General features: G+C 41.5%; 1 protein-coding gene across 10 annotated transcripts in view; it reads right to left on the bottom strand.

The window, feature by feature from the left end:
• Positions 1–15,808, bottom strand: part of RNF121 (ring finger protein 121) — a 43,328-nt gene that overhangs the window by 13,220 nt on the left and 14,300 nt on the right. For all 10 annotated transcript variants that reach the window (XM_036325125.1, XM_036325132.1, XM_036325128.1 and 7 more), the window contains exons 4-5: positions 5,492–5,646; positions 2,987–3,094 (exon numbers count right to left, since the gene is read on the bottom strand). In XM_036325125.1, coding sequence (XP_036181018.1) covers positions 2,987–3,094; positions 5,492–5,646 — 263 coding nt within the window. The remainder of the gene's footprint in view (positions 1–2,986; positions 3,095–5,491; positions 5,647–15,808) is intronic.

Genomic DNA, 15,808 nt, shown 5'->3' on the forward strand with positions numbered 1-15,808 from the left:
GCCAGGGTATCCCCTTCTGCCCCACTTCCCCACTCTGTTCCCAGTGCCTGCCTCCTCCAACTGGCAACCATGCACTGCAGCTGCCACGGGCCTGCTCTGGCTGGCACCTACATATTGGGGACTCCACTTTCATACCCCCCTTTTCAGGCTACTGCTTCTGAGAATGTCTTGCCTGATGGCAAGCAGACACAAATATTCCCATCATCTGAGACAGCCCATGGGTGAGGGAAAGAGTTTTCTCTCATTATAGAAGTACCTATATTATATCCTAGATTTTGACTTTTATCTCACAAAGCCTAAAATATTTAACCCTTTACAGAAAAGTTTGGCAACCACAGTTTTTAGGAAAAAAGTTAGTCAGTTACAGACAAGCTACCATAAAACGTTAAGCTGCACCTACACATATTCTGTATGTCATCAAGTTAAACTTTGGTCCACATCTATTTACCAAGAAGAACAAAGTTTTTTTATTGAATATATTGGGGTGACACTGGTTAATAAAATTATATAGGTTTTAGGTAGAAAGACAAAGTTCTTGCCTGTAATATCAAGAGATTTGTTTTAATAAGTCCAAGGACCAATAATTTGCTACCTTAAGTCTATAAATATTTAGTATAGAAAAGTACCTTTGTTAAAATATTTGTACCCTGCTTGGTGTGGCTCAGTTGATTGGAGCGTCATCCTGTGCACCAAAAGGTTGCAGGTTCAATTCCCAGTCAGGGCACATACCCAGGTTGCAGGTTTGATCCCCGTGCAGGAGGCAACTGATTGATGTTCCCCTCTCAAATTGGTCTCTCTCCCTCTCCCACTTCCTCTCTCTTTAAATTAAAAAAAAAAAAAAATTGTACCAGGAGCTGTATGTGTTCACTTAAAGCTGTAAATGATATTTATCTTAAAAAGATGAATTTGCTCATTAATCTTGTAATATTTAACCTATTAACTAGAAATCATGATTTTTCACCAACTGACCTATCAGTAGCATAAAAATGGTCAAGATTCCCAATTCTGTTTTCTTCCTTGTAGAGTTTATGAGAATAAAAAGAAACTAATTATAGAATAAATGGCTTTAAAATATAAGGCAGAATCTTGATTTTAATTATTTTAAGCCACACAGGTAAAAACATATCTGGAAAAATCTTGCTTTTCTTTGATGAGATGTGTTAGACTCTATACTGATGATTTCCTTTGTGGAGCCAGTTTATTCTTCCAGCCTGTTCTACCCCAAGTAAGAATTCCATGGCTGCCCTCTCATACATAGTGTACTAGGTTTGGGGAAGAGGCCAGTGGTCATGAATTTAAATTTGAATCCTAAATCCGTTTAGCTTCAGTATACTGTCACAGGCTTAGGATCATCCCTCGTGATCCACAAACCTCATCCCATCAGCCAGGAAACCACATTCCCACCCTCTTCTGCTCTACTCACTGTACCCACCAGTCCCAAAGCCCAGAATTTCTTGGCTTCTACCTCAATTGGGGGTGGGTAGACATGTATGCTGAAACAGATATTTTGGAAAGCTTATGACAACAGAAAGTAATAGCCAGACTCCTACTCCTAGCAATGTAACCTTAGGAAGCACCAGAGCAATGTTATCTGTGACAACACTAAACAGAAAAACAACCTAAGTGCCCAACAATGGAGCAGGAGTTAAATGTCCACAGGTTAACTTTCTAGAACTGTTTCCTTAGAAATCTGATAAAGTGGATTGTCAGCTGTGCTCCAAAGCAACAATGCTTATACATTAAACATGGCCTGTGATCAGTACACTGCATCTGGACTGGGAGATTCTTGAAACTGAAGGTGTTCCTTGGCGAGGGGGGACTTCTGGGACAGGTGTCTCACTTTCTCACATCTCAGCCCTGGGACTACTATGAGAACTTCTGTAGACACTGCCCTGCAATTTCCTGTCTTGTATCCTTCTAGGTCAGTGGTCGGTAAACTGCGGCTCGCAAGCCACATGTGGCTCTTTGGCCCCTTGAGTGTGGCTCTTCCACAAAATACCACGTGCGGGCGTGCATGTACAGTGTGATTGAAACTTCATGGCCCATGCGCAGAAGTCGGTTTTCGGCCTGGGGGCGAGTCTATTTTGAAGAAGTGGCGTTAGAAGAAGTGGGGGTACATTTGCTGAGGTCGACCCCTCAGATTGAGGACATTTTTAGCAAAGGCCAGCTTAGGAGTACCCTAATTACATTAATAACAATGTACCTACCTATATAGTTTAAGTTTAAAAAATTTGGCTCGCAAAAGAAATTTCAATCGTTGTACTGTTGACATTTGGCTCTGTTGACTAATGAGTTTGCCGACCACTGTTCTAGGTGGATCTGTTGCCAGGTGTGGTCAACTGTCTCCCATGAGTTCAAATGTCTAGTCCAGGGTCAGCAAATTTTTTCTGTAAAGGGTCAGATAGTAAATATTTTAGTTTTGTGGCCCATATAGTCTCTGCCACAATTATTAAAATCTGCTGTTTTACTGCAAGAGCAGCTATAGACAACGTGTAAAAAAATGTGTGTGGCTGTGTTCCAGTAAAATATTTTTCTTATTTTATAAAAACAGGAAGTAGGCCAATTTGGCCCACAGGACATAGTTTGCCAACTCCTAGTCTTCTTGAACATAAGATCACTCAGGCAGAGTGGATGCTGCAATAAATATATGGACAAGGAAAATAGTTCTATTAGGGAGATAAAGTAACAGGAAACTGGCTATAATTCTTATTATTATTTGTTATACTTTTCCACTAAAATATAAATTCTTAGAAAATATAACCAATGATTTGAAACTCTAACTCTGTATTATCCAACATTCCTTTATCTTTGTCAGCACAATAGTAGAGGGCCCACCCTCGTATCCCCCCATGTCTCAAGTTTCCTGTCCTGGGTTACCATGCCCCCCCCCTCCCGTTAATAACCAGGACTTGCCCCAGAAGAAAGATAAAGCCCACCAGCATCTCCACCCCCAACACCAAAAAAAAAAAAAGCAAAGGATACTCACTTGAATAATAAATTAAGACCGAAAAGGGTAAACATGACAGCCATGTAGCCAACGATACCAGTGGCATAGCTAATTTTATAGATCAGCAGGAACCACTTATAAACCAACCTGGAGAAAGGAGAGAGAAAGAGATTAAAAATGACGGCAGAGTAAGTGGATGCTCCACGGACACACTCCCAGGAGCAAACTGAAATTATAACTAAAATACAGAAAAACTTCCTGAATAATAAATGGAAAACTCACTAGAGCGAAACCTGATACCCGAGGACCAAAAGTGCTGGCCGGGTGCCCACAGACAGCGACCGATGTTCCGGAGAGATATCTCAGCTGGGGGGGGTGGGGGGGGTACCACTGAGAACTCTGGGAACTAATCCCCAAGCTGGGCCCCCCTGCAGAGAGCACCAGAACAGAGAAGAGTACCCATATAACATCTGGCTGGGAAAAGCAGCAGGGTTGCTGGCTGCCAGGGAGTAATGGCTGAAAATTCAGGCACTCTCTTAAAGGGCCACCACACAAAATTACCTGTGGAGCCACCCACCTTGTGCTCTGGCAGAGGGAGGGCAGTGTGGACTGGAGCTGTGTGAGCAGAAGCCAGAACTGGGGACTCAGGGGTTAGAGCTAGAAGGCAGACACACCTGGTTTCCTGTGCTGAGTCATTCCCTCATGTAGTGGACGACATCTTTCCCAAACAGACATTTGCTATATACAGGTGGCCTTGCCTGGGGGAAGGCAGTTGACCCATCCTATTGGAAAATACCTTGCCCTGAGGCCACTGAAGATATTAAAAATAACAATTAGCCTCTGGGCAAAAGCAATTGCCCTACTCTTTTGAAAAAAAACTCTCCCACACCTGAGGATGATTGCCTGGGGGCAATTGAAGCTGGAATCCTATCAGTCTGTAGGCAGAGGCAGTCTCTGGAGGCTTTGAGTCTTTGCTCGATATAATGAGTCAGAAAGAGCATTTGACACTGTCCTGCACCAGAAGACTGGTTTATACAGAGCCTGTTTCCTGATATATGTAGTACCAGCACATAGCTCAATAAATGCTGTGTGAATATATGTGGATGTTTATGAAAGTGTTTTGAAATTATAAAGCACTATCAAATATAAAAAACCTCCCATGTTACGGACTATTTTCAGTAATTTTAAATAGAAGTTTATACTATTTGTTACTTGGTGATTTAATATGCTTTATTACACTTTTTCTTTATATCGCCCTACTTGAGGTAGCAATTATTACCACACTTTTAGGGATAAAGAATTCAGTGCTCAGAAAGGTCAAGTCAAACAAGTCATATAATTAACAAGTGGAAGAGCTGGGGTTTCCAATATGCATCCATCTGGCTACTGAGCCTGTATCTTCTATGAAATGGCCCTTAACATAAAGTAAACTACCACAGCTAAAGAGGGGCTCTGGATCACCAACTTCACCATGAAGATAAATTTTACTTTGTATAACCAGACTCAGATGCCCAAAGAAAGGCTTGCAGGACAGTGGAACATATGAGGCATGGGAAAAAGAGCAACTTGCAACTTGGAAGACTCTGGATCAGGTGGTCGCAGCTTTGAGGCTGGCCAGTTCCTCTGTTAGACTCTCTTGGACCTGTACACATGTCTCTCACGGCACTTACCAACTACACTGACACAGCTGCTTTCTCATCCATCTCCTCACTTAAACCAAGCACTCCTGGAGGGCAGGGACCATGTCTTATCCAGTTGTGTATCCCCAGCACTCAACACAGGGTCTGACACACAGCATGTGCTTGCTTGCTTGCTGAATGAATGAATGAATGAATGAATGAATCTTTTTTTCCTGTTAAGTACAGATATTAAATGAACTCACAAGCTCGTTGGAGGATCAAATAAGAAATGCATTTGGATAAAATACAAAAAAATATACAGGCAGGAGGTGCTTTGTAACCTCAAAGGAAGTATTTGTTGGAAGACTGCAAATTTGCTGAGATTCATTCATTCAACAAAAATTCATAGAGTAGGCTAGTATGTGCCACGCCCTGTGGTAGGGCCTGGATATACAGTAACAGACAGAATGGATGTGGTTCTTATCTCATAGATATAGTTTAGTGGGGAGATAGACTCTCAATATAATATTTAGTTATAAATTGTGATAAGCTCTATGAAGGAAAACTGCAGGGCACTATGAAAAAATACAACAGAAAAATCTAACTTAGAGTTCAAAGAAGGGTTCCCAGAAGAAAATAACATTTTAAATGATACTACAATCATCACCAGGATTTGCTTACTCTATTGTTTGCTTTTAATGTAAACAGACCTTGAAATAAACTATAAGGTAAGCTATAGGTAAATATTTGGTTTTAAATCTGTGAATGGGAGGCGGGTCTCCCAATCAGCTTGTTTTGGTGGAGCTCAGTGCTAAGTAAACATGGCAGATAAAAATTGCAAAGTTTTCCATCTAAACCCACCCCCCTCCCATGCATCCCAAGCCATTAGCTTCAGGAAATCTCAATTCTCCACCTAAATTCTCACCTTGGGGTTGTCTGCACTAGTGGCTTTCGGGTGGCTCGGAAGGTGACAAAGGCTGTGACAGCAGAGAAGAAGATCCAGATCACTAGGAACCTCCACCAGTGCAGCTTCACTGTGAAATAGAGGGGAACAACCCACATCTGAAAGAGGGTCACCATCTGAAACACAAACACAAGCACTTCAGCTCCAGCCAGCTCCCTCTGCACCTCTCCCCACAAGTCCAGAGTGCATCTCAGGTGTTCCACTTCAGCCTGATTCTCTCCTACATTTCCAGTTGTGGATGAAGGCACCTCCTAGGGACCTAAGTTGGAAACCTGGGGCCATGCTGGACACTTCCCTTTCATCCCTCACCCAACCGTTTATTGTATATATTCTCTCCTTTCCATTTGAATCTTTGCTGTCCCTTGGCTGGCGGACTATGACGACTTTCTTGTTAAGCTTCCCTGCATTCAGTGTCTCCCCTTCCCATCTATCCTCCTAGGAGCTCTGGAAAGGAATCTCTAACATACAGTCTTGAGCATGTCATTCCCCTGCTTAAAAACCTTCTAATGGTCTCCCACATATAGGATAAGATCCAACTCCTTAGACAGGCAATCAAATCACCCAAATATGGCCCCAAACTACTATTCCAAGGGTCACCTTCTACCACTCCCCATGCTTTTTAGTCAGGCTGTCCCCCTCAGGCTAAAACATCTTTTCTGCCTAGTAGCATCACTTCCAAGACACATGAAGCCTTTAGTCTCTTTCTAGGAAGAACATATCTTGAGTTTCTAATGCTCCAAAGCATTTTCTTTTCTACCATCATTACAGTGCTAGAGTACAAGACTGCATTCAAATTCATTCTCTACCTGAAAGCAAGCTCCTTGAGAACAGTCATTAGGCCGTATTCATCTGCTTCCTGTTCTAGAAAACTGTCTGGCACGTGAGCGATCCTCAATAAACTTAGATAAATAAGAGGAAAGCAGCCCGCCGGTGTGGCTCAGTGGCTGAGTGTCAACCTATGAATCAGGAGCTCACAGTTCAATCCGGTCAGGGGACATGCCCAGGTTACAGGCTTGATCTCCAGTAGGGGACATGCAGGAGGCAGCCGATCATCATTGATGTTTCTATCTCTCCCTTGTTCTCTGAAATATATTTTTTTCAAAAGAGGAAAGCAAGACTAGAACCCAAAGAGGGAGGCACATTTCTGTTTCAAAGCGTATCTGTTTCCCTTTCCCTCCTTCAGATATCTACCTCAGACTTAGCTGAAGAGTTCCAAACGTAAAATACAATTCTAAGTCAGAACTTTGGACTAATCACCATTTTTTTGCTCCCCAATGCCTCCTAACTCTCTCCCACTCACTCAGCTTTCACTACATGTCACTTGTCTCAGGTGAGTAGCAGGTGTTAAAAAAAAAAAAAGAAAAAGAAAAAGGATAATTAGCACTTAATGAAGGCTTTCTTCCTGGATTCTATTCTGGCTTCAACAAAGACATAATCAGGAGTAAGTCTAGACATCAGTGTGAAAGGAGTGAAAAATCTTGCTGTGTTTTGTAACTTTCAGGCTTGAAACTTTAAGAGTGCAAAGCTATTCAACTCATATCATGAAAGAAAGAAAGGGAGGAAAGGGGGAAGGGAAAGGGAGAAGAAACGGAAGGGGGAAAGGGAAGAATTAATTTAGGGACAGGAACAGGCTCTTTGAAACAAGATGGCCCAGTAGACGTGGATTCTAAGTTCTGTTATGCCTCCAACTCATTGGGTCATCCTATGGAGGGCCTTCCTCCTTGAAGGAAGAGTTTGACTTGATTTTCCAAACCATTTCAATTTTAACATGTGAAGGCTCTATTAAGCAGCCTTGTATCCTAGACTTCCTGACATAGTAAAACCAAGTGTCCTTATGACTTTGACTAAACTTAGCTTTTAGTTTTAAGTCCTAGCTCTAGAAATCATAATCCTCTCTCTCTATATATATATATACACCCCTCGGAGACTTAGCCTTTCCCCAGACAATCAGCAACTCTTGAGGCAGAAGATAGTAGCCAGAACCTAACCAATGCTCACACCGACCTCTGGCAGGCTAAAGATAACATCTTAACCTAAGGTATGTTTCAGTTCCTGAGCCATAAGGTGGGATGACCCTGGCTACTTTCCCAGGAGACCAAACAGAGGGAAGCAGGAAAAGACCTTTCCACTGTCTTCAAAATCTGAAGAGATGACTTATTACCCTTACCTCACCTCTAACCAGTCAGCTCTCAGCACAACCCCTAACCCTGGTGTCTTGTGATTTTGCCCTTATATAATCTATAACTTAAATGCCATTGAGTTCAGGCTTTTGAGCATTAGCTTTCCGTTCTCCCTCCTGGGTGGTGCCATTCATAAAACAAAATACCCAATATTTCTCCACTGCAATTCTCGATATTTAGTGTTTAGCTCCAGTGGACAAACTGTTCTGTAATAAAAAATGTTTCATTGATTCATCCATCAAATATTTACTTTGCATTTACTGGGAAGAGGAATGCAGAAATAAACATGACCTCTAGTCCCTGTCCTCAAGTAGCTAACAGACTAGCAGCAGGAGAAAAACATAAATCAAACCCAATTTTAAAGATTCTATTAATCCTCAGACCCTTTCTGAAGTCCAAGTAGAAATCATTAAAGCACACATGAACAATTTTCAAATGATACATTGAAATGACCAGAGATTTTAGATATGAATTTAAAGAGATCTAGATATGAAGCCTAATACAGCTGTTTACTGTGTTATCTTAGGCAAGTCACTAACCCTGATAAGCCTCAGTTTTCTGAACTGTAAAATGGGGCTAACATATCTATTCTCATAAGGTTGTATAGGTAATATATATATATATATGGCACAGTACATAACTCATAAAAATCAGTCAGTAAATGAGAACTCTTATGGTTTCACATTATCAAAACTGCATAAAGTCACATATATAAGGGAACAAAGACTGCAATGAGGTAACATAAATAATCAACATATTAAAAATAGTGGGGTGCCCACCCAATATGGCTCAGTCATTGAGCACAGACCCAGGAACCAAGAGGTTACCAGTTCAATTCCCAGTCAGGACACATGCCCAGGTTGTGGGCTCGATCCCCAGTAGGGGTCGTACAGGAGGCAGCTGGTCAATGATGTTCTTCTTTCATCGATGTTTCTATCTCTCCATCCCTCTCTTTCCTCTCTCTCTAAAAATCAATTTAAAAATATTTTTTAAAAATGGTGGGGTTAGGCCCTGGTTGGGTAGCTCAGTTGGTTAGAGTGTTGTCCCAATATGCCAAAGTTGCAGGTTCAATCTCTAGTCAGAGCACATACAAGAGTTAATCAATGAATGCATAAATAAGTGGAACAACAAATTGATGTTTCTCTTTCCCTCTCTCAAATCAATTTAAAAAGTGGTAGGGTTACAGAATCTACACTAATAAAAGAGAAAGATGCAAATTGACCATAACTTCATGACACCCATCAGCCAATCAGGAGTGAGTATGCAAATTAACCCAACAAAGATGGGTTAATTTGCAAACACAGGTGCTGAGCTGGTGGGACGATTGCATTGTCTTCATGGCAACGATGCACACATTCCGCACCGCCCCAGTAGCTCTGGGCCTCTGGGCAGCGTGGGAAGGCAGAAAGGCGGCTCCAGCCCTGAATGAAGGCAGAAAGGTGGCTCCGGGCTGGAGCGAAGGCGGAAGGCTGGAGCAAAGGGGGTGCTGGCAGCCAGGGGAAAGAAGGCCCATTCTTGCATGAACCTTCGTGCATCAGGCCTCTAGTTTCATTATAATGTTTAATTTGTCCTTTCCAAGAAAAAAATAAATGACCTAAAAACACAAACCAAGGATCTGAGGCCACTTTCAGGTATTAAGGCACTCTCCACTGGGAAGGCTTGAAAGCTAGATTCTGTTCAGGGTCTAGAAAGCAGCTGCTGGGGTGAGAGCTCAGTGCCTGAAAAAAGAGGCAGGGCAGAGGGGCTGAGTGAACACAAGTCTACCATGTGAAAATGGAGAGTGACAACTTTGGTTAATTTATTTGTTTCTACTGTAGTATGTATTGGCATTTTGCTTAATAAATTGAAGCCTCTTCATTAAAGAAGGCATCTTTAATGGCTAGCTTGGCAATAAGTGGCTGAAAGTCATACGTAAGATTCTCAAAATAATGGCAGAGACTCTGGTGCCATCTGGTGGCAACACTTCATGTAGACACATTTGGTTCAATAGTTTCCTTAAGTTCTTGTGCCTGATGTGTGGAAGGCACAAAATGATGGAAAGCCTTGGCCATAACTTCTCTTTCAGGGTGTGGAGTGATGAGATATAAACACATAAATTGGGCAGCCATGCAAAGCATCAAGTACTGACATGAGAGTTCAGAGGAGAGAGGTAGCAGAAGCTGTCAGGGAAGACTGCCTAGAAGAAGCAGAGCTCTAGCTGGTTCTGAAAGAAGCTTGGATTTGGTAAGGGGAAGGGGGGAAGCAAAAGCCATTCATCCTTCTTTCCATGATCTGGAAGGACGAAGCTGAAGTGAAGACTATCCTGAAACTGACTCGCTGATTCATTCAGCAAACATTTACTGAGGTATAAACCAAACTTCTCCAATCTGGAAGGTAAGAAAAGCAATATCCCACTTATCTCCAAAATGCTATAAGTTAGATGCTAACAATAGCAGCCCACATTTAAATGGACTGTCTTTGTTTTAGATTTCATCTCAGGAACTATAATTCATGAAAAATCAGAAAAGAGCTCCAAATGACTTCCTTCCCTGGCACCAGCTGCCTTGTCAGTCTGCTGATGCTTGGCACTTATGACTTGCAGGATCTCATCACTTCTGTACCTTATGGGGACAGGGATCACCCACCATGCTTGGCTGAAAAGAAATACTGAACATGAGCTAAAACCAAATGTCCAGGTAGTATAGCAAAGTAGGACTCACAGCTGACAGAACAATCAGCTTGAAAGAAGTGCTGATAAATCGACAGAGGTCAACTAGAGGAAGGTGTCAGAGAAATGCTCTACAGCTCTGGTCAATATTTTCATGAGTTATTTGGCTAAAAATACAAGGATCTGCTTAGAAAATGTGGATAGCACAAAGCTTGAGAGGTGGGGAAGATCACGGCAGTGAACATGGAAAACAGAAGCACTTAGCGTACAGCATGCTAAGGACTGTGGGATTCAGAGATAAAGAACAAAACCTCCTCAAGAACTTAGGTCTACGGAGGAGAAACAAAGAAAGTAGAGGGTAAGTACTTCACTCAATGTAGAACCAAGGAAGGCTTCCTGAAGAAAGCAACCTTTGATCTGTCCTGACAGCCTAGTAGGTACAGGTGCAGAAAGAATCACGATGAGTGTTTCAGGATGAAGGAACATGGTATGCTTGAGAAAGTACAACGAGTATTTGAGGAAAGTGTGAGAAATGAGACTACAGGGGTAGGCAAGGCTCTTTGGAGGAGAAGGCTGATGTTTGCCTCACAGAAGTTTTTATTATACTGTAAGGAGCAAATTTTTTCTTTCTCATAGAAAGTGGATTATAACCCTTTACTATCTTAGTCAGCATTCTCTAACCACATCCTAGTAACCCCCTTAAGGTCTTAGCATGAGAAAAATCTATAGTGCTTTAAAGATATCCAGCTGGGAGATTTTGCCCCTCATCCATTCCAGTAGGGAACAGCAGATCAGTGGATAGGAGTTTGAAAAGATGCTATATTTGGTAACAGACAGAGATGATGAAAGCTTCTCCTTGGAGATCTTTAAAAATAGGATACTTTTCCAGGCATAAACTTATTCTTTCCCTAATATCCCTGAGGGAGTTAAGGAGTGAGTAATATTAGACTTTCTGAATAGACTAGAGGCCTGATGTATGAAATTCGTGCAAGGGCCGGGGGCCTCTGCCACCTCTGCCTCAGTCCCCACCTGCTGCGGCTTTGTCTGGAAGGAAGGATGTCTGGAAGGACTTCCGATCTAATTAGCATATTATGCTTTTATTATTATAGACTAGTGGCCCGTTGCAGGAAGATTCACGCAATAGGCCTTCCTTTCCCTGGCTGCCGGCACGTTTTCCTCCAGCACCCGGGACCCAGGCCTTTGGTCCAGCCGCAGCAGCGAGGCTTGGCTTCTCCAATCCAGCTGCTCCTTTTTTTTTTCCCCCAGCTCCTCCAGCAGAGCCTGGGGCGGACTGGAATCCTGGGTTGCCCCCAGCGACCCAGGCCCCCAGCCACCCCTTGAGTGGAGTACAGGGCCAGAGGGAAGCTTGGCTTCCTCCGCTGCCGGGAGCAACCCAAGCCTCCTGCTTGCTCCAGCTCCATGGCTGCTGCCATCTTCAGTTGTCTTCAGTCTTCACTCTGCACCTGCGTATGCAAATTAACCGCCATATTTGTTGGGTTAATTTGCATAGTCACTCTGATTGGGTGGTGGGTATAGTGGAGTGGCAGGGTGATGGTTAATTTGCATGTTTCTCTTTTATTAGTATAGATGATGAAAACTGATCTACAGAGAAATTAAAGAGCAAGTTTGGCCTGGCTAGGTTTCCAATCCAGATCGTCTGTCTCCCAAGTCCTGCCTCCCTAGCATATTCACTGAGTTTGGAGAAACCCTGGAAGCCTGAGGAGGCAAGATGGTGTAAATGGAAGTTGTTGTGAGAATGCCTGAAATATAAGGAAAGGACTTGGGCAAAAGTTATCAAAGAAGGAAAAATCTGGGAAGTTATAATCAGAAATGACCATGACAGAAACTGATAATTTCCTGAAACTCTTAAACCTCAAAAAATGGTTGAGTGGCTCTATGAAAAGAGCACTTAACCAAGAATCAGATTTTGGTTTTATGTCCAGCTCTCCAGTAGTCATGTGTCCTTGGCAAATCACTTCAGAATTCTGCACTTTAGTCTACTCATCTGAAAAATGGAGATAAAGCCCTATCCTGATCATCTTATAAAGCTGTTGTGAGGTTCCAATGAGATAGATGAGAAAAGTTTTTTTTTTTAAAAAAATCAACAAATTGGCTCTAGCCGGTGTGGCTCAGTTGGTTGGAGTGTCCTCCCATATACCAAAAGAGTGTGGGTTAGATTCCTGGTCAGGGCATATACCCAGGATGTGGGTCCAATCCCTGGTTGGGGCGTGTACAGGATGTAACCAATCAATATTTCTCTCCCAAATCAATGTTTCTCTCTTTCAAAAACAAAACCAAAAAATCAACAAATTCAAACAATAAGTAATTTAAGTTACTCTTGTTGCTTTTATTCAAAAGAACAGTACCTGAAATTTAAATACAGAAAACAGTAAGATCTCTTGCTCCCAAAAGCAGTTAGACTAAGTTTTTCTTCTAACCTGAAGATTGCACTTGATCTCCTAAGTTAGAGAGAAAAGTTTATTATTTTTCACAGTGAAACCAGTAGGTTGACATACTTGCTCATAATCAGTTTCATGGCTGGCAATGTCTATGCTGTCCTAGGTCCTTGAGTTGAGGACAGTGTTTCTCATCAGGGGTGAATTTCCTCCCCACAGGACATTTGGCAATGTTTGGAGACACTTTTGGCTGTCACAATTTTGGGAGGGATGCCACTAGCATCTATTGGGTAGAGAGGCCAGGGATGCTGCTAAACATCCTACAATGAACAGGATAGTATCCCAACTCCCTTCCCCCTCCCGCCAAAAAAAGAATCATCTGGCCCAAATGTTAATAGTCTCCTTATTGAGAAACCTGGTCTAAAAGAACAGAGCTAGTGTTTTTTCTACTCTGTGGTCATGGATACACAATGAAAGGCTGAATCGCCAACCAGCACTAGTAAAGAACAAAAAAATTCTTTCAGTTTGAGAGAAACAGAGCCTTATCAATTAATTCCATCATTTCTTGGCATGTCATAAGAACCTTTATTTAAAAAAAAAAAAAAGCTCTGAATAGCTAATTTTGAATAGTTTCTACTGTTCAACCATCTCAGTGCCTCTCCTTTATACAACATTCTCTGGAGAGCTGTTTTGTTTTCTTTTTATTCCCATTCTTCCCCCATAGACATTCTAATGTGTTTAAGATGTGTATATATATTTTAAATTTGTTAATTTTTTTGGTGGTGGCTGTTAATCCTCACCTGAGGATATTTTCCCATTGATTTTTAGAGACAGTGGAAGAGGGAGAGACAGAGAGGGAAACATCAACGTGAAAGAGACAAATTGATTGGTTGCCTCATGCCAGAGCTTATAACTGAGTTACGTGCCCTTGACTGGACTCAAACCTGGGACCCTTAAGTCTGCAGGCCGATGCTCTATCCACTGAACCAAACCAGCTATGGCAAGATGTATATATTTTTTTGTATCTGTTCTTACAAACTGTATTTTTTGTGTGTATGTATTTTAAATTTATTATTGACACTGTGTTGTATATCTTTCTGTTTGTTACTTTTTCACTCATCTGCAGTTTCAGTTACCTATGGTCAATACTGACACAAAAATATTAAACGGAAAATTCTAGAAATAAACAATTCAAAAAATTTTAATTGTGTGCTGTTCTAAGTAGTGTAATTGTAGAAGTCACTCTGTATATGAATCTATTGTCAGTTTTTTTCTAAATTTTTAAAATGTTTTTATTGATTAGAGAGAAAGGAAGGGAGAAGAATAGAGAGATAGAAACATCGATATGAAGAGGAACACTGTTCAGCTGCCTCCTGCATGCCCCCTACTGGGGATCGAGCCCACAATCCAGGCATGTGCCCTGACTGGGAATCAAACCGGTGACCTCTTGGTTCGTGGGTTGATGCTCAACCACTGAGCAATTCTGGCTGGGCTCTAATGTCAGTTTTAATCATTACTAATCTCCCATTCTGTTATCATTTAACTTTGCCTATGGTAATCCTTTACTGAACAAAAACCCTTAATATAATCAAATTTATCAAGTTTTTATCCTATTTACCTACATATTTTTATTATCTTTATAATTTTACCTTTCATAATCAGGTCTTTATATCCGATAACCAAGATGGCTACTGAGTGATTAATGGGTGAGTAGGTAGCATATACTGGACAAAGGGATGAACCACGTGACAGCGCTATAAAGGATCAAGGAATATCTGCTAATTGAACAAATACATAGGCATCATGGAAGAGTGGGGAGAGTGGGGACAGCAGGGGAGCTGGATGGATTGGGTATGAATCCTGACTCTGATAATCATTAATTGAGAGGACCTCAGTTAATCTCTGAGCTTCAGTTTCTTGATCCATACATACAATGGCAAAAATAATACTACCTACCTCACAGCAAAATACTTGGCACATTATAAAGCACTCAAAATGAGAGCTAGTGCTATTAATTATGTTTCCATAATAGTGAAGACATAGCAATGTCCCAAGTATGTTTCTGCTCATTTCTCCTCCTCAAAATCCACCTTTAACCTAGAGCAGCCTGGAGGGTGAGAGGTCCCCAAGAATTGTAAAACTGGTGGCTACAGCAAGTATCTAAAATCAGATTTCTAGGCAGGAAGAACAAATTTAGATGCACAAGGATGGAAAAGCAGGAATAACAAGATGGGTCATCCAAACAGAACAGCAAATAATAGAATCCTCAGCCCATAGGATGGTTGAAATATAAGGAAAGGACCTGGGCAAAAGATTGTGGGTTCGATCTAGTCTGTAAAAATGTCTGTACCAATTATATCAATGAAATCAGATGACAAACTAGGGAAAGATACCTGCAGCATGTACGTAAAAGGGCTTATTCCTAACATATAAAGAGTTCTTATAAATCAATAAGAAATATTCCCAAGGAATCCTAAACAAGAAAAGGATATGTGACCAAACATATCACATGGCTTAACTGTGAATAATATTTACATGTCATAATAATGTAAATAAGGAATACTTATTCAACTAAAAATTGTGAGGAAAAGGAGGCCTTGGCCAATGTGACTCAGTTGAGCGTTGTCCCATGCACCAAGTTTCTCTCTCTTGCCCTTTCCCTTCCTCTCTCTCTAAAAATATAAATTTAAAATTAAAAAAAGTTCAGAGGAGGAAAAGTGTGTGTGAAGGATATAGGTATAACAGTATAAGATAATTATCACCTTCCATAATAGGAAGTCAATACATAATATTTAAAAGTAAAATTATATATATAAATATATAAATACACACACACACACACACACACACACACACACACACACACACGAGGCCCGATGCGAAATTCATGCAAGGGTAGGCCCTCGCGGCTCCAGCTGCCTTGCAGCCTCGTCTAGCCACCCACACTCTACTTGGCCTGCCACTGCCCAAATCTACCACCACTTACCCCCAGTTAAGGCAGAGGACAGACGTGTTTTGCTTTTTAACGTTTGCAGAATTATTTGACTTTTAAACT

Source organism: Myotis myotis, unplaced genomic scaffold, assembly GCF_014108235.1.
Source record: "Myotis myotis isolate mMyoMyo1 unplaced genomic scaffold, mMyoMyo1.p scaffold_m19_p_10, whole genome shotgun sequence".
Taxonomy (NCBI): Eukaryota; Metazoa; Chordata; class Mammalia; order Chiroptera; family Vespertilionidae; genus Myotis; species Myotis myotis.